The sequence below is a fragment of the Hylobates moloch genome, unplaced genomic scaffold, assembly GCF_009828535.3.
Source record: "Hylobates moloch isolate HMO894 unplaced genomic scaffold, HMol_V3 SCAFFOLD_21, whole genome shotgun sequence".
NCBI classification, from domain to species: Eukaryota; Metazoa; Chordata; class Mammalia; order Primates; family Hylobatidae; genus Hylobates; species Hylobates moloch.
In genome coordinates this window covers 41,335,725-41,355,641 of record NW_026652296.1, presented here as the reverse complement: position 1 = coordinate 41,355,641, position 19,917 = coordinate 41,335,725, and the positions used below count along the sequence as shown (strand labels likewise).

Genomic DNA, 19,917 nt, shown 5'->3' with positions numbered 1-19,917 from the left:
GGTGATTTTTGCCACCCATTTCCTGATAAGCACAGAAACAAGAACCCTTTGTCTCCTGAGGCTGGAGCTGAACAGCGAATTCTATTTGTTAGGGGCCTCAGAAAGAAACTGCCCAGTGCCCCTAAGAATATTTCTCCCTGCCCACTAAGCTCCTCCTCTTCCATAAACCTTGCTGGCTGCAGATCACATCCTCCTCAGGCCCCTGGTCACACCTAAAGCAGACCTTTTATTAATTCCTGCCCAGGGCTAGGTCTGAATATGGGCTGGGGATGAGGCCAGGCTAGTAAGGGAGAGAAATCTGACCAGAGTGGAATGGGGTATGTGCCCTGGAGGTGTGGGGACAGTAAGGAAGGAATGTGATGGGCCACAGATTACTTGCAGCTGAAGGAGATAAGGGATGAGGATTTGAACCCAGTTTGACAGGTAGGTAGGTAGGAGCCAGATATGGCAGGAGACATTCCAAGTAGCTTGAACTCAGTAAGGAGGAAGCTGAGCAACAGCATGTAGATGCATCTACAGGATGATCTTCCCAGGCTGGTGCCGTGGCTCACACCTGGAATCCCAGCACCACTCTGAGAGGCCAAGGCGGGAGGATTGATTGAGGCCAGGAGTTCGAGACCAGCCTGGCCAACATGGCAAAACCCCGTCTCTACTAAAAATGCAAATATTAGTCTGGCAGGGTGGCGTGTGCCTAGCTACTCGGGAGGTTGAGGCACAAGAATTGCCTGAACCTAGGAGACAGAGGTTGCAGTAAGCCGAGATTGTGTCGCCACTGCGCTCCAGCCCTGGGTGACAGAGCGAGATTCTATCTCAAAAAAAAAAAAAAAAAAAAAAGGGAAAAGCAAATTCATCTGGGTGCGGTGGCTCACACCTGTAATCTCAGCACTTTGGAAGGCCGAGGTGGGTGGATCACCTGACGTCAGGAGTTCGAGACCAGCCTGGCCAACATGGCAAAACTGTCTCTACTAAAAATACAAAAATTAGCTGGACGTGGTGGCGCACGCCTAAAGTCCCAGCTACTCAGGAGGCTGAGGTGGGAGAATTGCTCGAACCCAGGAGGTGGAGGTTGCAGTGAGCCGAGATCGTACCACTGCACTCCAGCCTGCGTGTCAGACTGTCTTAAAAAAAAAAAAAAAAAGCAAATTCAGTATCTTTACCATAATTGGGAAACACACTGAATACATATAACCATTAAAATAAGTAATGGCCATTAAAATTAAAACCATGCCTCCATGGATTACCTTGATGTATCCATCACTTTTTGGGAAATATTGTCAGTTTCTAACAACATTGAGATATTACAAAATATCAAAATCGGGCTAGGCGTGGTGGCTCGTGCCTGTACCCCCAGCTACTCAGGAAGCTGAGGCTGAGGCAGGAGGATCACTTAAGGCCAGGAGTTTGAGACCAGCCTGGGAAACACAGCAAGACCCCATCTCTAAAAAAGTATTTTTTAAAATTAAAAATTTAAATATCAAAATTAATCTACACTTTTCCACCATTGGAGCTTTATTTTGTTTTTGAGTTTTCCACTTAGTAGCAAAACTACAGTTCTTTATGTTTGGGAGACAAACAATGTAATGAATCTTAAACCATAATTTAGTCAGAGGCAAAAGTAATATGGAACCTGAGTTCTGCTTTTGTTGTTGTTTTTGTTTTATTGATAAGAACTTATCACATGATAATTAGCCCATTGTCTTCATTCTGTAACCACTTATTAAACACTTACCATGTAAACAGTGAGAAACTTGGTTTTCATAAAAGTCTAGGAGATTCCCGGAAACCTTCAGGGAACGAGCCCTCAGGCTTCAAGAAAAGCCAGGATTTTTCGTAAAGACTTTTCAGGGGGTGCCTGGCCAGAAAGGTGAGACTTGCAAGGAGAGACTTGGGTGGAGCCTGCCGCTCACTCCTTCAAATCCCAGGTCTGGGGCAGTCCTTGTAGATTCCACCAGGATTGGCCTGGGAAAGCCGGCAAAGCAAGCAGGTGTCGCCCTTCCAAGAGGAGAGTTCTCCATACCTTGTGGAGCCTGACATGGGAGAGAAAGCTGTGTCTAGGGCCAGGGTTTGGGGAACTGAGATAAAAGCCGAAAGCCAAGCTGCTTTTGAGAAACTGATAATCCTTCCTCCAACTAACTGCTGACCCAGTCATCTCAGTGTCTCCAGATGACTCATGTAAGTAGAAGCAAAACAGGGTACCTTGATAAAACACAAGGGTAGACCACAAATGGTTCCAGCTCCAAGGCAGATGTGATAGTGACTGTGCGGAGACACAGCTGCTCACACAGACACACGGAAGGGAGCCAGAGAACTATGGAACTTCCCCTAGGAAAGCATCATTTGACTTAGGGGCCACAACCACCTTATTTATCTCCATAGGGGACTTGCCATTCATTCTATGAGGGGTTTTCAGATATTGTTAATTAACTAAACCAATCCCTTTTTAGCTGAATTATGATCTAACAGTCTGCTATAGACTGGAAAAAAATATATACATATATATATATATATTTGGAGACGCAGTATCCATCTGTCTCCCAGGCTGGAGTGCAATGTCGTGATCTTGGCTCACTGCAACCTCCATCTCCCAGGTTCAAGCCATTCTCATGCCTCAGCCTCCCGAGTAGCTGGGACTACAGGAGTGCACCACCACACCCAGCTAATTTTTGTACTTTTAGTAAAGACAGGGTTTCGCCATGTTGGCCAGGCTGGTGGAAAAATCACAGTACATTTTAAATATTTGTTTGAAATCACTTTTGTTCTTAAAAGTGGCATATCTTACCATAGATGATATTAAATTGTCCATTTAAAAACTCCAGTTTCTCGGGAGCACTCCCCAAGGCAACTTGGAAGTATTCCCCAGACAAAAGTGATTGTCTTGAATGATTTTAATTTTAATTTTAATTTTAATTTTATTTGTTTATTTAGACAAAGTCTCACTCTGTTGCCCAGGCTGGAGTGTAGTGGCATGATCACAGCTCACTGCAGTCTCGACCTCCTAGGCTCAAGCGATCCACCTCTTTCTGCCTCCCAAAATGCTGGGATTATAGGTACAGGCCACTGCACCAGCCCGTAATTTTACTTTTTTTTTTTTTTATTATTGTACTTTAAGTTGTGGGGTACATGTACACTATGTGCAGGTTTGTTACATATGTATCCATGTGCCATGTTGGTGTGCTGCACCCATTAACTCGTCATTTAGCATTAGGTGTATCTCCTAATGCTGTCCCTCCCCCCCTCCCCCCACCCCACAACAGTCCCTGGAGTGTGATGTTCCCCTTCCTGTGTCCATGTGTTCTCATTGTTCAGTTCCCACCTATGAGTGAGAACATGCGGTGTTTGGTTTTTTGTCCTTGAGATAGTTTACTGAGAAAGATGATTTCCAGTTTCATCCATGTCCCTACAAAGGACATGAACTCATCATTTTTTATGGCTGCATAGTATTCCATGGTGTATATGTGCCACATTTTCTTAATCTAGTCTATCGTTGTTGGACATTTGGGTTTTTACTTTAAAAAAAAAAAATCTAGGCTGGACACTGTGGCTCACGCCTGTAATCCCAGCACTTTGGGAGGCCAAGGCGGGTAGATCGCCTGAGGTCAGGAGTTCCAGACCAGCCTGGCCAACATGGTGAAACCTCGTCTCTACTAAAAAAAATACAAAAATTAGCCGGGCATGGTGGCATGTGTCTGTAATCCCAGCTACTTAGGAAGCTGAGGCAGGAGAATCACTTGAGCCTGGGAGGCAGAGGTTGCAGTGAGCCAAGACTGCACGATTGCGCTCCAGCCTGGGTGACAGAGCCAGACTCCGTCTCAAAACAAATAAATAAAAATCTAATTGCTCAGCTTAGTGAAGGTGTGGTTTTACACACATAGAGGAGGTTTAGGGGCTTTTTGTTTTACTTGTTTATCCTCATGTCCTACCACTGAGGGCAGAGCCACACAGAGCACAGCACACCTGCCGACGCCCACAGCCTAATGGATGTGCACCATCCTTGGTTGACAGAGTGAGAATTTGGCATTTTGCCTTGAACTTTCTTTTTGCTATTTAACAGCCAGACTAGGATTCTTATGTCTAGAAAGTTGTTGACTTTATTTACTCAGTCAGTACGTTTTGCCACAGAAATGACCTCGCATCACATTTCTATGTATTTTTGCCTTATTAATTGTCTCTCATTTGCAAGGTCAAAGTGTACACTTCAGGTGTATGGCTGGGGATGCAGCTCGGGGGAGCGGGTGATATAGGGGGTGGTGCAAGGGAGGCTTCATAGCACGCTTTGCCTAGATCCTGGTCGCTAGGACTGGTCATTAGGGGCTGCGCTGGTAGACTGTACTGTCTTCTGGAAATCTGAATTAGGACAAGAAAAGGCATGCATTGTTTGGAAGCTCTGCTCTGTGTCGATGGTTTCTCTGAGGTGAATCTGCTTCTGGCAATGGTGGTAAAACTAACCCTTGTCTGCCTGGTTGTCCTACTCAGAATGAGCTTTCTGCAATCACTTATTCTTCCACCTGCTCAGGCGACTAATGCTGGGCCATGGGAAGGAAGGAAATCCAGCCCAGTGGAGAGGCCTCTCTCATCCCATACTCCAAAGAACCTTAACCTGGTTGTCACGAGAGCAGGACAGGTGCTGGAGAGCCCCGCCCTTCCAAAGTGGGTGGAATATCCACCCATCTGCTTCACAGCCGTGAGGCCCAGGTTTGGTTGGATTTGGGATGGGTGGAGGCTGTGACTTTTGGGTGAGTGTTTGTTCTCTGCCCCTAGAGGAACCTTATACTTTGCGGGGCATTCTATGGTTTGCCCACTGTATTCACATGTGGGTCTCACTGTATCTGTACCTAAGTTTTATCTCCCCATGATAGCAGCCCTAGACACCTAGACATAGTGGGAATGGCTGCACAGATAAATGAGTTTTATAGTCATAAAAACTCAGTGAGAGGGTAGATATTATTACTTCTCTTCCAACCTATTATTTTGAGAAATTTCAAACATTATGGAAAAGTTGCAAAGATAGCACTGTTCACTTAATTCACTGAGTGCTGAAATTTTGCTACATTTTCTTTATCTCCCTATTTTTTTCTTTTTAGGAGGAGCTCATCATTTGACACTTTCTTTCTTTCTTTTGACACTTTCAAATATGTTTATACTTTGCTCTTAAATTTTTCAGTATGCGTGTCCTAAGAATAAAAGCATTTTTCCTTTGTAAGCATAATAAAATTATCACACTTGGGATATTTTATTTTATTTTATTTATTTTAAGACAAGGTCTTGCTCTGTCACTCAGGCTGGAGTGCAATGGTGCAGTCTGGCTCACTGCAACTTCCACCTCTCGGGTTCAAACAGTTCTCCTGCCTTAGCTTCCTGAGTAGCTCTAGCTAGGACTATAGGCACACCCCACTGTGCCTGGCTAACTTTTTTTTTTTTTTTTGAGACAGAGTCTAACTCTGCCACCCAGGCTGAAGTGCAGTGGTGCCATCTCAGCTCACTGCAACCTCCACCTCCCAAGCTCAAGCAATTCTCCCGCTTCAGCCTCTCGAGTAGCTGGGACCAGAGGAACGCTCCATCATGCCTGGCTAATTCTTTTCTGTATATTTTGTAGAGACTGGGTTTTGCCATGTTGCCCCGGCTGGCCTCAAACTCCTGAGGTCAAGCAATCTGTACACCTCGGCCTCCCAAACTGCTGGGATTACAGGTGAAATTGTCCTTTATAGATCTTTTTATACTGATGCCATATATGAGTTCCAGGCTATGCACTCCATGTAGTTATCACATCTCTTTATTCACCTAGAACCTGTATTAATCCTACAGCCTGTTAAAATTCATAACATTGACATTTTTGAAGTTTTGGCCATTGGTTTTGCAGTCACTGAAATTTGGATTTTTCTGATTGCTTTCTCCTGTATACATTCAGGTGAGTCCTATTTGGGGGCAGGAAAGACACCTGGGTGACTTGGTACCTTCTCAGAGCCTCGCATCAGGGGCACTCGATGTCAGGGCAGCTCATTTTTCAAGGAGTTAACACAGATCACTTGGTTAAGGTGGCATCTACCAGGTTCCTCCATTGCCAGGATACCTTTTCATTTTCACAAGTCATTAAGTGATCTGTGAGGTGATATTTTAAGACTATGACTATCCTATTTCCTAAGTCTTTTGCCTTCTGATTTTAGCATCCACTCACAATTTTTGCTTGCATTGATTACTACCTGGTGGCGAAGGTATTGTTATTTACTATTTTCGGATCAAAAGGATGAGGCTCAGAAAGGGGCCTGAGCAAGGTCTCACATGCCCGGCCAAGCTAGGAGAGGAATCTCATGCTTCCTGCCCTGAGCTTGGCTCTGTGGCCATTCCACTATGACCATGTTTTTATTGGAATCTCCTGGATTGCATCACAGTGTTTTACTTTTATGAACCTCTGTTCACTGCCTTCCCTCCTGTTTGCATGCAGACACCTTTCTTAGAAATCACTAGTTTCTATTAATCTCATCAAGTTCTATCATAGGTTGAGTTCCCTGGAAGGAGAGCCTGATTTGGGGCTTCTTGTGCAAGTGATTCAGGAGCAGCCTGCCAAGGAGTGAAGGATCCAGGATGGGACAGGGAGGAGGCAAGGCAAAGATGTGGGCTCCGCCCGGTCCCACAGGGAGCTCAGCAGCGTGAATAGCCCCCCCGAGTTGTTGCACCTCAAAGCTAGAAGGCCACTCTTCTCCATCTCACATATGTAGAAAGTACATATCAATATGTCATTGGCAGTGAGTCTGCTCTCAGGGAGAGGATGTAGCTTCCTGGGCATTTCCAGGAGAAGAGGGGCAGCTGTGAGCTTTCCACAGCCAACACTCGCGGCAGATGGGGCATGGGTGCCTGCCTGGAGGAGGCGCTCTAGGTGGGGCACTAGTAGCATCCCCTGCACGTTCAATGTTCTCGCATTAGTTCTTTCCTGAAGGTTGTTCCCGACAAAGGCCAATTTGTCCTGTAATAATATGCCGTAAACCTCAAGTGGCTGGCTGAATCAAGGAGTTAGCTTAGTCATTTGCAAAGGCAAGGGATAATTATGGTTGCTCTTTTATGAGGCCCCATGAATCTTATTCACCGTCTTCCTGTTGGGGCCCTGCTTTTTAGGCTGAGGTCACTTGCCAGAACAAAGGCTTTTCAGCTCCTTGAAACCACAGAGGAGTCACAGGATGCGCCCTTCTAGGGAAGGAAGATATGTCAATATGTTTACTTTCAGCACACATGAGCATCACGATTGTCATGTTAGACACTGTCCGATTTGGTCTTGGCAAAATAGGGCCAACCTGAGATGGCAGTGATAAAACATTTATTTAGTCGCCAAGAATCCTTTTAGCGGCATGGTACCCGTCCCCTGCCCCCAGCCCCTAGCAAAACAAAACCAAACCCCTAACTGGATCTGAGTTAATATGCATGTTTTACGCTTGAATCTCAGGCAAATGTTCCTTACAGTGTTGTCCTCAGATTGGTCACTGAGAGCTTGTTAGAAATGCAGTGTCTCTGGCTCACCCCACACCTGCAGAAGCTGTGAGTCTGAAACCAGGAATCTGTGGCTTAACAAACCCCAGGTGACTTTCATGCAGGCTCTCAAGTTTGACAAATACTGATCCAAAGTAGTGGTTGTAAACTTCGTTGCACATTGGGGTCCCCTGGCAAATTTTTTTTCTTTTTCTGTTTTTGTTTTTTTTTGGAGACGGAGTCTTGCTCTGTTGCCCAGGCTGGAGTGCAGTGGAACGATCTCGGCTCACTGCAACCTCCATCTCCCAAGTTCAAGGCTGCCTCAGCCTCCTGAGTAGCTGGGACTACAGGTGTGCACCACCATGCCCAGCTAATTTTGGTATTTTTAGCAGAGACAGGGTTTCACCATGTTGACCAGGCTGGTCTTGAACTCCTGACTTCCAGTGATCCAACTGCCTCAGCCTCCCAAAGTGTGCTGGGATTACAGACGTGAGCCACTGCACCTGGCTTTTTTTTTTCTTTTCTCTCTGAGACAGGGTCTTGCTCTGTTGCCCAGCCTGGAGTGCAGTGGCACGATCTCCACTCACTGCAACCTCCACCTTCCGAAGTTCAAGTGATTCCTCTGCCCTAGCCTCCTGCGTAGCTGGGACTACAGGTGCCCACCACCACTCCTAGCTACTTTTTGTATTTTAGTAGAGACAGGGATTCACCATGTTGGCCAGGCTGGTCTTGAACTCCTGGTCTCAGGTGATCTGCCTGCCTCGGCCTCCCAAAGTGCTGGGATTACAGGATTTAGCCACCATGCCTGGCTTTTTTAGGTGATTTTTATCAGCAGCCAGGGTTGAGAATCACTTGTCTAAAGCTGGCTTTTACCTTCTATGAAAGGAATTTTAACACCAGCTTCACTTTGAAGAGTATGCTTTTTTAACTGCAAATATTCACTTCCCAATACCTGCAGGCCCTGGAATGGCATTTGCAGAAGGAGAAACTATTCTTTTTGGCACAGTCTCCTACCTGGAAACTTGTAGCAGAAGTTGAGCAAAGCTTTCACGTATTTGAGAAGAAATAAAAAGATAAATCTTGAATGAATGAGTGAGATTCCTTAGGCCTGCAGAAAGTCACGAAGGTGATGGACAGAAGTTAGGACGGGGTCTCTGGCCAGTCCACATGCCAACACTGGGTATTATTATTGAGTCTGCGCACCCAAAAATGATCGGCATAGGTTGGCTTCTTCTAAATTCAGTCCCACCTCTTAAGAGTAGAGTTGTCCATGTGGAAATATCACACTTCCTCTCTTTAATTTCCTTTTTATAACTCATCATACATTCAGTTTCATTATCCGTCCTTCTCAGTGCTAAATACATTATCTAGGTCACACAGTTGAGTTCCTTTGGGTTTAGAGGATTGAAGACCCTATGTACCCCAATCTAAACCTGCTTGTTTGGACATGAATGGTCAGGTCTGGTGTCCCTTGGCTGCCCCAGGATAGGGCTTGATGACCTGCTCCTTGAGAGCCAGGGTAAGTGTCAGTTCTGAGTTTGGTAAAGGGTGAGAGAACCCAGAGCGAAGCTGCCTTGGAGGGAATGTCAGCCCCCTCTCTCTGACCAGGGGCTTGACCTTGAGCAAGATCCTGACCTGGACTAAGACTCCTGGTCCTCTGTAAAACTGGGATCGTGGTGCCTGTGGTCCAGGGCTGTCGAGAGGAGTAAATGAGAGAATGTAGGTAAAGGGCTTGGCACACAACAGCCGCTACATGGATACAAACTGCCCTGTGTCCCTGACCCCTGTGCCCCTCACCCCTGTGTCCCTGACCTGACTTGGTACCCACAACTTTGGATAAATACCAGAGTATGTGTAATTTCTAGTTCTGCTGTTTCAAGGCTGTTATCACTCAGGACAGCTCAGTAACTTCTTAGGCCTCAGTCTTCTCATTGGTAAAATGGGAATTAAACACTCACTGACAGAACCAGTATTGGCACCAAAAGGACGTCAATATGGTTTGGTCATTAAGATATAATTCACGGCCTGGTGCGGTGGCTCACGCCTGTAATCCCAGCTAGTCGGGAGGCTGAGGCAGGAGAATCGCTGGATCCTGGGAGGCGGAGGTTGCAGTGAGCCGAGATCCTGCTACTGCACTCTAGCCTGGGCGACACAGCAAGACTCAAAAAAAAAAAAAAAAAAGATATAATTCACATACCATAAAATTCACCCTTTTAACGTGCGTGATTCGCGGGTTTTATTACATTCACACATTGTGCAGTTATCACCACCATCTAATACCAGAACATTTCCGTCACCCCGGAAAGAAACCTGGTACCTGTTTGAATCACTCCCCATTCTCTTTTCTCTCCCCCATTCTCTGGTACCCACTGATCCACTTTGTGTCCCTGTAGATTTGCTTGTTCTGGATATTTCATGTAAATCGAGTCATTCAGTGTGTGGCCTCATGTCTGGCTTCTGTCACTGAACAAGATGCTTTCCAAGTTTATCCATGTTGCAGCATGCGTCAGTGCTCCATTCCTTTTTATGGCTGAATAATATTCCATTGTAAGAATAGATTACTTTTTTTTTTTGAGACAGGGTCTCACTCCTGTTGTCCAGGCTGGAGTGCAGTGGTGAGATCACGGCTTACTGCAGCCTTAAACTCCCAGGCTCAAGCGATCCTCCCACCTCAGCCTCCTGAGTTAGCTGGGACTACAGGTGCGCATGACCACACCTGGCTAATTTTTGTATTTTTAGTAGAAATGGAATTTCGTCATGTTCCACAGGCTGGCTTTGAACTCCTGGGTTCAAGTGATCTGCCCGCCTCAACCTCCCAAAGTGCTGGGATTACAGGCGTGAGCCACCACACTTGGCCACATTTTGTTCATCCACTCATCAACTGACAGACATTTGGGTTGTTTCCACTTGTTAGCTATTATGAATAATGTCGACATGATTTCACAAATAGCACAGCATCACTCCTCTGTGAAGTTTTATTATAAATAAAGTCAGTAATAAAAATGCTTAGATTTGTGAGAAGAAATAAAATCCAATCATTCAGGTACAAAATAAATCTGTGTGAGTGCATTTGCCTTTAGACTGGGGCATGGTTGTGCTTATGAGAAATGCTACTGAGCATTAGGAAATCACGGTTGCCATCCATGCTATTTCGCATGTAGGGTTCTGTCCTCAAAGTTAGAAATGTTTTATATTGGCCAGGCAGGGTGGCTCATGCCTGTAATCCCAGCACTTTGAAATGCTGAGGTAGGCGGATCACCTGAGGTCAGGAGTTCAAGACCAGCCTGGCCAACATGGCGAAACCCCATCTCTATTAAAAATACAAAAATTAGCCGGGCATTGTGGTGTGCGCCTATAATCCCAGCTACTCAGGAGGCTGAGGCAGGAGAATCACTTGAACCCAGGAGACGGAGGTTGCAGTGAGCCCAGATCACGCCACTGCACTCCAGCCTGGGCAACAGAATGAGACTCCATCTCAAAAAAAAAAAGAAGAAGAAGATAAAAAAGAACTATTTTATGTCAGAAGACAAAGCCTGAATAAACGGCATTTAGGATGCTTAGAACTTTTGAAAATGGAGTTAGGAATAGAAGGTCAGGTCTGTCCAGTGCAAGGTGTTGTTTTTAATATTAGAGATATAGGGTAAAATAAAACATTGTGTCTGCCCTCAGAAAGCTTTCAGTCTGGAAGAGAAGATCATTAAGGGGGCGATCACAAGATGGGGTATGTGCGGTGGCAAGCCTGGCCTATGAAGTTGTAGGGGCGGTCTCCTTGTTACGGAAATGGTACTGCAGCCAGCTGACCCTGCCACTTTCCTTTCTCCTAGCATGGTAAGACACAAGGATGGTGGCTATTCCGAGGAAGAGGACGTGAAGACCTGTGCCCGGGACTCAGGCTATGACAGCCTCTCCAACAGGCTCAGCATCTTGGACCGGCTCCTCCACACCCACCCCATATGGCTGCAGCTGAGTCTGAGTGAGGAGGAGGCAGCAGAGGTCCTGCAGGCCCAGCCTCCGGGGGTAAGACTCAGAACCTCGGGAAGCAGGTGGAGGCAGGCAGGACTGCTGCCGGCTTAAAGAAAAACACTTGGAGTTGGTTCCAGAAAGTTCTTCCCAGCTTGTAAGGAGCATGTCTCCTGATGTGTAACTAGTTTTCAATGCAGAAATATTCTGGAAACCCAGGAACAGAGCCCTTCACGATGTGTCTTTCTGTCTTTATCTGCTCAGTTACCATGGGAGGTACAAGGATCCAGCAGAGTAACTGAGCATCTGGGTAGCGAGTAGGGGCCACTGGCCAGAAGTCTGGGTCTGACCTCTTGAGCCTGGACACTGAGGATGAGCCTGGGTCTGAGATCCTTGGTGGCCTCTGCTGCCTTCCTCTCCTTCTGAGCCTGGGAGCCCTGCCAGGGTCCAGCCATCCGACTTGGGACCCAGCCTTCAAAAGTTCTGTGTCCATAGATTTGCCTGCTCTGGAGTCCTCTTTTCCCTGGGCTTTCTACACAGACCAAAGTCTAATGTGGTTTCCTCAGCTACCGCCTATCCAAGACCACTGTCCATCCCATCCAGACCACTCCACGACTTGTGGAAGGTCCTCAAAAAAGTGACTGCAGCCGGGCACGGTGGCTCAGGCCTGTAATCCTAGCACTTTGGGAGGCCAAGGCGGACAGATCACTTGAGGCCAGGATTTCTAGACCAGTCTGGGCAACACAGTGGCACTCTATCTCTACTAAAATTACAAAAATTAGCCAGGTGTGGTGGCACACGCCTGTAATCCCAGCTACTCAGGAGGCTGAGGCAGAAGAATCACTTGAACACAGGAAGTGGAGGTTGCCGTGAGCAGAGATTGTGCCACTGCACTCCAGTCTGGGCAACAGAGTGAGAATCTGTCTCAAAAAAAAAAAAAAAAGTGACTGGTATCTCTTGTGCTATCCAATATGGTAGCTTCTTGCTCCATGTGGCTCTTTAAATTTACATGAATTAAAGCAAATAAAATTAGAGATTCAGCTCCTCAGTTACCGTAACCACATTTTAAGTGCTCTCTGGCCTCGGCTGGCTACCATATTAGATGGTACAGAATTTGGAACATTTTCATTGTAGTACAAAGTTATAGTAGACAGCATTTGTGTGCAGTGTCTACTTCCAAAGGATAAATACAATAAGTCACAGACAAAATAATACTTAACACGCAACACAAGATAGAGCCTAAGAACTAGATGGAGAAGCAAGGAGAAAATCCCATTAGTAGCTAGCTGAGGAATGTCACAAGAATTGGGCACCAAATACATTTTTGAGTTTCCTAGCGGTCAGAGTCTATCTGTTCTCACTTTTTAAAAAACATATGAATCTTTCTTTATCCCTCATCAGGCAGAAACAGGTAGAACTAAGACCTCTGCTAGAACATGCTCAGGGGAACAAGGCACGGTGCTTTCTCATCTTTGCAGAGAACCCTTGGCCATAACACAGAGCTGCTGCCTCTAGTTTTGTTCTATGGGATCAGGATTTCCTCACCTTCTGTGAAGCCTCACTTTCAGCCAGCTGAATTGTCTGCTCTTGCATTTCTGCAAAACATTCCAAAGACAGAAGTTGCTGCAGAGCTAGGCAACAGCCTGCCCAGCTCCCCCTCCCAAGGTAGGGCACGTCCACTCTTGCTGAGACCTGCATGGGAAACAAGCCAGGCATGTTCTCCCCGTCCGCCTGCCTGATCCCTGCACAGGGCCTGCCTGATGAACTTGGGCAGGTTGAGGGCAGGGCCAGGACAGGAGTAACGTGGACCAGGACAGTCAAGAATAACGAAGGGAGAGGCCAGGCATGGTGGCCCAGGCCTGTAATCCCAGCACTTTGAGAGGCCAAGGCGAGCAGATCACTTGAAGTCAGGAGTTCGAGACCAGCCTGGCCAACATGGCGAAACTCTGTCTCTACTAAAAATACACAAATTAGCCAGTCATGGTGGCGTGCACCTGTAACCCCAGCTACTCCAGAGGCTGAGGCAGGAGAATTGCTTGAACCCAGGAGGTGGAGGTTGCCGTGAGCTGAGATTGCACCACTGCACTCCAGCCTGGATGACAGAGTGAGACTCCATCTAAAAATAAAATAAAATAATAAAATAAAATAAAATAAAGAAGAGAGAGAAAAGCAGGTGGCTAAAAGTGTGTGAAAAAGGAGGATTTGAGAGACTGGCCATGGTGGCATGAGTGAAGTGGGCTTTTGGGGTGCCCATCCTTAATTATTCTACAATCTAAGACAGGGGTCCACAAACTGTTTCTGTAAAGGGCAAAGTGAAATATTTTTGGCTTTGCAGGCTATACGGTCTCTGTCACAACTACTCAACTACACTATTGTCATGCAAAAGCAGCCATAGACAATATGTAAATGATCAAGCGTGGCTGTGTTTCAATACAACTTTACTCAGAAACAGATGGCAGGATGGATTTTGTCTGCAGGCCAGACTTTGCCAACCCCTGATACAATGTAAGGCTGCAGTCCTCCAAAAAACAAGGCCTAGAGATTGCACTCCCCAACCCCAAGGCTCAGGGAGATCTCCACTTGGAAAAGGGAGTGTTACTTCCTCTCCTAACAACCAACAGCTGCCTCTCCGCAGTGCTTTGGCCTCTTAGCCATCAGGATGCTATTTAGGAAGCATCTGCTTCAGTTTTAGGGTGTCCCAGAGGCACTGATTCCCAGAACCTGCTACTGGATGAATCCTATGGATGCATCCCCACGATGCCAGGAGAAAAGAGAACTCAAGGTCTTCCAGCTTCATTCTTCACCAGATAGCCAAGTCCCATACCCATCTTCCCACCCCCTAAATAAAGTATCTTACGAGCTATTAACTGGAGATAAAGAGAGGAGCGAAGATTAGGCGGGGAAGAAAGGAAAGACTAGACAGGTAGGGGAGAGAAGAGGTAGAGAGTAAGGTGTTTAAATGCAGACGAAAGAGAAGTAGCTAAAGAAGCATGACAGACAGAATAAGATTTTTGGAGAAGGGTCATGCTCCACAGAAGGGAACCAGGACTCAGCCGGGCTGCCACATGCCATACTCTAGGGAGAGTCACTTCTTTTGTAGGCTAGGTGAATGGTGCCTGCTGGAGTTGTGCAGTGCACGGCCTGCACAACAGTACACAGCATACTTACCTCTGCAGTGATGAGGGCCAGAATGGTGTCCTGAGATCAGCACTAGGAATTGGGCTGTTTTAAAGCATGTGTCTAAAGACAATATTAGGCTCTTGAGGGAACTGGTAGAATGTGAAGTGAGTCAGGAATAAATGGACAGCTTCCATGTCCACCAGGGTCAACTTCAGAGTGCATCCACCCACCACCCAAATGGAACAGCCATTTTTCAGCTCCAGTAGATTGTTGTCTGGTCTTGCTATATCATCTCATTTTCCAAGAAGAGCTAGAAATTCAGATTTCAATTTGAAAACAAAAAACAAAGCAACTTCTGCTTTTTCACTGTTAGCCACAAACTTAAATTTCTATTGTAAATATCCTCATAAGCCAAGTTAACCAATGAAATCCCAATTCCTATGGTTTAGTCATGTTACTACCTGTGTTTAGAATTTAGGTTTCACCAATCAAGATGTATAAGACAGGGGCTGGAGAATATAACTTCAGCAGTAAAACAGTCACAGAACTGAAAATGCTTGTGCAGACTAGGGGAGTTCTTAGCCCCATGGAGAAGCTTCTGTCAGAGGGAAAGCAGGATTCTTTTGATGCCAGTAATGAACAAAGGTGTCTGCAGCCTGGGCTCTGAGCATCCCTTTCTATGGCAGGAGAGTTTCCTGCAGGGAGCCATGCAGTGTGGATATGAAGGGGTTCTATTCATTGAGCGTGAGGGAAACCAGATGCTTGGGTTTCAACATTCTAGATATTTCCTAAAGCTTGTATTTCTTTTCCCTCCACTAGATCTTCCTGGTTCATAAATCTACCAAAATGCAGAAGAAAGTCCTCTCCCTCCGCCTGCCCTGTGAATTTGGGGCCCCACTCAAGGAATTTGCCATAAAGGAAAGCACATACAGTAAGTGGTCATTGGATGCTCAGGTCCTGACTGACATGAGGGCCGCGGGGCTCTGCAGGGAATGGAAATGGAAGGAGCTCTGGTTTTGAGATGGGCAGATATGGGTGTGAGTCTTGCCACTGAATGACTAGACACGTAACCTACTCCAGGAGCCTCAGTTTTCTCATCTGTATAATACGGTGATGGTAACCTCTGAGTTGTTAATGAGTCAAGCAACCTGAATATAAAGTGTGCAGCCTACTGCATGGCATATGGTAGGGAACTAATAGAGGTTGACTTCCTCTCCCCCTACCCAGTTAAGTGGAATACGAATTCGGTTCCCAGGTTTGTCAATGACTAAATTGCAAGGAGACTGTAGCGAGAGCCCTTTTACAGGATCTAATCCTAAAGCATGTGTCTGCACTTCGTGAATAAATAATCCCTGAGCAGACCTGTTCCCTCCAGGCAATCAGTGTTCAGTCTTCTATGAAATGCAGCTAATCAGAGGCAGAATCCAACCTTTCGATGAACATTTTGAAGGGAGAGTGGTGTTCAGAAGTGTTGGTTTTCTTTCTGCTGTTCCACGATTGGTCATTGGAAATGTGGAGTGTCGGGAGGCCAAATTTTAAATAAAAAAGGGAACACACAGTTCTGATGTACTGCCAGCCTCCAAGAAAGGATCGGAAGATGGATCTGCCCATCAAAGGGGGAGGAGTGGGAGGAGCAGGCCAGGAGGAGAGAGCTCAGAAGCAAGACAGAGCTTGGGATTCCCACTTGCTTCCCGATTTCCCAGCACCTCACCACCTGCATTTGGAGAAGCTGAAGGTGTAGATGAAGGTCAATTTCAGGGCCGAGATGAGATTCTACTCAGCCGGGAGGGCACAATCTTGCTGAGCCAAATGACCTTTAACTGAGTCAGGGGAGGATAAAACCTGCCAGGCTGACTGTGAACCGCCTCCAGCTCAATTGTCAACCTGGATCTCACAAGGCCACAAGGTCGTGGATGCCAGGGAAAAACTTCCCCCTGAAAGGCGCATGAGCAGGCGGAACCCAGCCAATAATGTAAATACATTAGGACGCAACCAGAAGGTACATTGCAAACCCACTGTTTGAAAGATACTGAATTCATATTGAGTTAATAATGTGTTAGGTGAATTGATAATGAATTTATATTAAGTGAATTAATTAATTCTGAATTGGCTTTTGAAAGTCTGCGAGGGGCTGTGTGCCGTGGCTCACACCTGTAATCCTAGCGCTTTGGGAGGCCAAGGCCAGAGGGTTGCTTGAGCTCAGGAGTTTGAGACCAGCCTGGGCAACATGGCAAAACTCCATCTCTACAAAAAAAAAAAAAAAATTAGCCAGGAATGATGGCACACGCCTGTAGTCCCAGCTACTCAGGCTGAGGTGGGATCACTTAAGCGCAGTGAGCCGTGATAGTGCCACTGCACTCCAGCCTGGGCAACAGAGCCAAACCATGTCTTAAAAATGAAAAAACAACCCAAAAATATTAAAAAAAAAAAAGTCCACGAGGCAAGAAGCCACAGATCTAACTGGTTTTTAAATTCCTCCCTAATGTCCAAAGTGGAGCACAATGGATGTGTTGGTCGGAAGCCACTTCCTCGCCTCTTCCAGAAGCATGGGCAATGTGTGTGGAAGCTTGCTGGTTGTTCGTTGAGGTCCTTGTGGCCAAAGGTTTTTGCCCCATAATTTGACGAGGCCTCAGTCACTTCCCTAATCTTCTCCAGGTGGCTTCAAGTGGTTAAAAGAGCTTGTTTAAATAAAGCATAAGCCTGGTCATAACTAGTTACCACAGGCCTGGGTCCCACTGCAATGGCCCCTTCTCAGTCAGGGCCTGTTTATCTTCTCTGTGAATTGAGGTGAAGGAAGGACTTGCTATAAAAACATTCAGGGAGGCTGGGGTGGGCGGATCACTTGAGGCCACGGGTTCGAGACCAGCCTGGGCAACATGGTGAAACTCCGTCTCTACTGAAAACACGAAAATTAGCTAGGTGTGGTGGCGCAAGCCTGTAATCCCATCTGCTTAGGAGGCTGAGGCAGGAGAATCGCTTGAACCCGGGAGGTGGAGGTTGCAGTGAGCCAAGATCGTGCCATTGCACTCCAGCCTGGGTGACAGAGTGAGACTCTATCTCAAATAAATGAATATTCAGATATTTTGTCATAACTTACGGACAGTGCAGCTTAATAATAAACAACACCTCATATTTGGAAACAATGCTTTCACATAAATTATTTCATTTTTTAAAAATTTCAGCTCCCCCCACCACCCTTCTGGGAGATAAGGAAAGTACTATTAGAGTCCATTTTCCAGATGAGAAAACTGAGGCTTGGAGAAGCTAACCTGCTCCAAATTAGTTCCCTCCTACTTAACTCTACAAATTGTGGCACACATGTGTGTTTGTTGTTTCTGTGTGTCTGTGATGGTATACATGTAGAGGTATGGATGTTTTTTGGGGGTGCTACAGAAATAATAAAATAATACAAAAAAGCAAATAAGCGGCCAGGCGCAGTGGCTTACACCTGTAATCCCAGCACTTTGGGAGGCCAAGGTGGGCGGATCACCTGAGGTCAGCAGTTCGAGACCAGCCTGACATGGAGAAACCCCGTCTCTACTAAAAGTACAAAATTAGCCAGGCCTGGTGGTACATGCCTGTAATCCCAGCTACTTGGGAGGCTTAGACAGGAGAATCACTTGAACCCGGGAGATGGAGGTTGCAGTGAACTGAGATTGCACCATTGCACTCCAACCTGGGCAACAACAGCGAAACTCTGTCTCCAAAAAAAAAAAAAAAAGGCAAATAAGCAAAATAAATGAGGGTATGAGTGAGATGAAACACATCGGATTGAAGAAATCTTCATAAAACTGAGGATATTTCAAATGTTTAGAGGAATATCAGTGTGAGTTGCTCAGCTGAGGTGCTGTGAGGGCTGGCTGGCACATTCATGAGTATTTGAAGTCAGACCACTTGCTGCTCCAGCATTTGGAAGATGTGCAAAATGCCACACCACCATCTTGACAGTATGTGTCTTCTTTTTTTTTGAGACAGAATCTTTCTCTGTCACCCAGGCTAGAGTGCAGTGGCTCGATCTCGGCTCACTGCAACGTCCACCTCCCTGGTTCAAATGATTCTCCTCCCTCAGCCTCCCAAATAGCTGGGATTACAGGTGTGTGTCACCACATCCAGCTAACTTTTGTATTTTTAGTAGAGACGGGGTTTTGCCATGTTGGCCAGGCTGGTCTCAAACTCCTGACCTCAGGTGATCCACCCACCTTGGCCTCACAAAGTGGTGGGATTACGGGCGTGAGCCACCACAGCCGGCCCAGAACATGTCTTCTGTGTTAGAAAATTTGAACACTGGAGCAGGGGTGGAGGGGGGAACAACACTCCAAGCAAATGGGTCTTAGAATCTTTGTTTTAAAAAAAAGTGAGAGAGAGAGAGAAAAAAAAAGAGAGATGTAGTCTCGCTATAATGCCCAGGCTGGTCTCAAACTCCTGGGCTCAAGAGATCCTCCCTCCTCGGCCTCCCAAAGTGCTGGGATTACATGCGTGAGGCACCATGCCCGGCCAGTTTTGGAATCTTTCATGTTGAATTTAACCAAAAGCTGATTTCGGGGAACCTCGTCATATCCTCCCAGCTCTACAATCCTTCTCCCGTGCGCTTTTATCACAGGTGCTCTGTTATGGCAAAAAGGAGTGACCAGGGAAGTGTGAGTCCTAGGAGGGTCAAGGGATCGAGGGGAGTAGGGGTTTTGGTGTTCCCCAAGCCCTGTCCCATGCTGATACAATCCAGACAGACTGGCCCCTTGTCCCCTGCCCTTTGTGTTCTGAAGTTAAAAAAAAGACAGTTGTGCAACTCAAGTCTGTCCTGGTCTGTTTACCAAGCACTGGAGCATGTGCTCGGTATGAGTCAAGCGATGAACTTCCAGATCATCGGCTGTTTACCGGTGGCTGCTGGCTGACATGCCTCCTCTGCACAGCTGGTTCTGATAAGCCACACGGTAGTTTGTTTGAGAGTACTCAGATGGTCCCACACACGTGGTGTTTAGGGGGCTGTTCCTGTCCCAGAACGTGCTCAGGGAGAATCAGCTGGTTTCTGAAATCTCTTTTCCAGCCTTTTCCCTGGAAGGCTCAGGAATCAGTTTTGCAGATTTATTCCGGCTCATTGCTTTCTACTGCATCAGCAGGTAAGGCCTCTTCCTCTCATACGGTTTCAGGGCCCTGTTTGGTGTGTGGGATATAATTAACCTGAGGTTTCTTGAAGGATCTAGGAGGCTGGCCACCTATTTGATGTTGGCAGATTAAGACTGGTTACTTAAGTAAAATGTTCACCAAGTGAATGGGTTCACCAAGTACACATCATGCCAGGTTTAAGGTCAAAACAACTACCCCAACCCCTCCAAACATAAATTATCCTTCATATGATTATTTCTTCAAGCTGCTCCCAAGGCTCCT

The 19,917-nt window shown here is 46.4% G+C and overlaps 1 protein-coding gene across 4 annotated transcripts in view; it reads left to right on the top strand.

Moving 5' to 3' along the window:
* Window positions 1–19,917, top strand: part of RIN2 (Ras and Rab interactor 2) — a 240,683-nt gene that overhangs the window by 183,754 nt on the left and 37,012 nt on the right. For all 4 annotated transcript variants that reach the window (XM_032142350.2, XM_032142349.2, XM_032142352.2 and 1 more), the window contains 3 exons: window positions 11,280–11,472; window positions 15,355–15,466; window positions 19,577–19,649. In XM_032142350.2, the coding sequence (XP_031998241.1) occupies window positions 11,280–11,472; window positions 15,355–15,466; window positions 19,577–19,649 (378 nt within the window). The remainder of the gene's footprint in view (window positions 1–11,279; window positions 11,473–15,354; window positions 15,467–19,576; window positions 19,650–19,917) is intronic.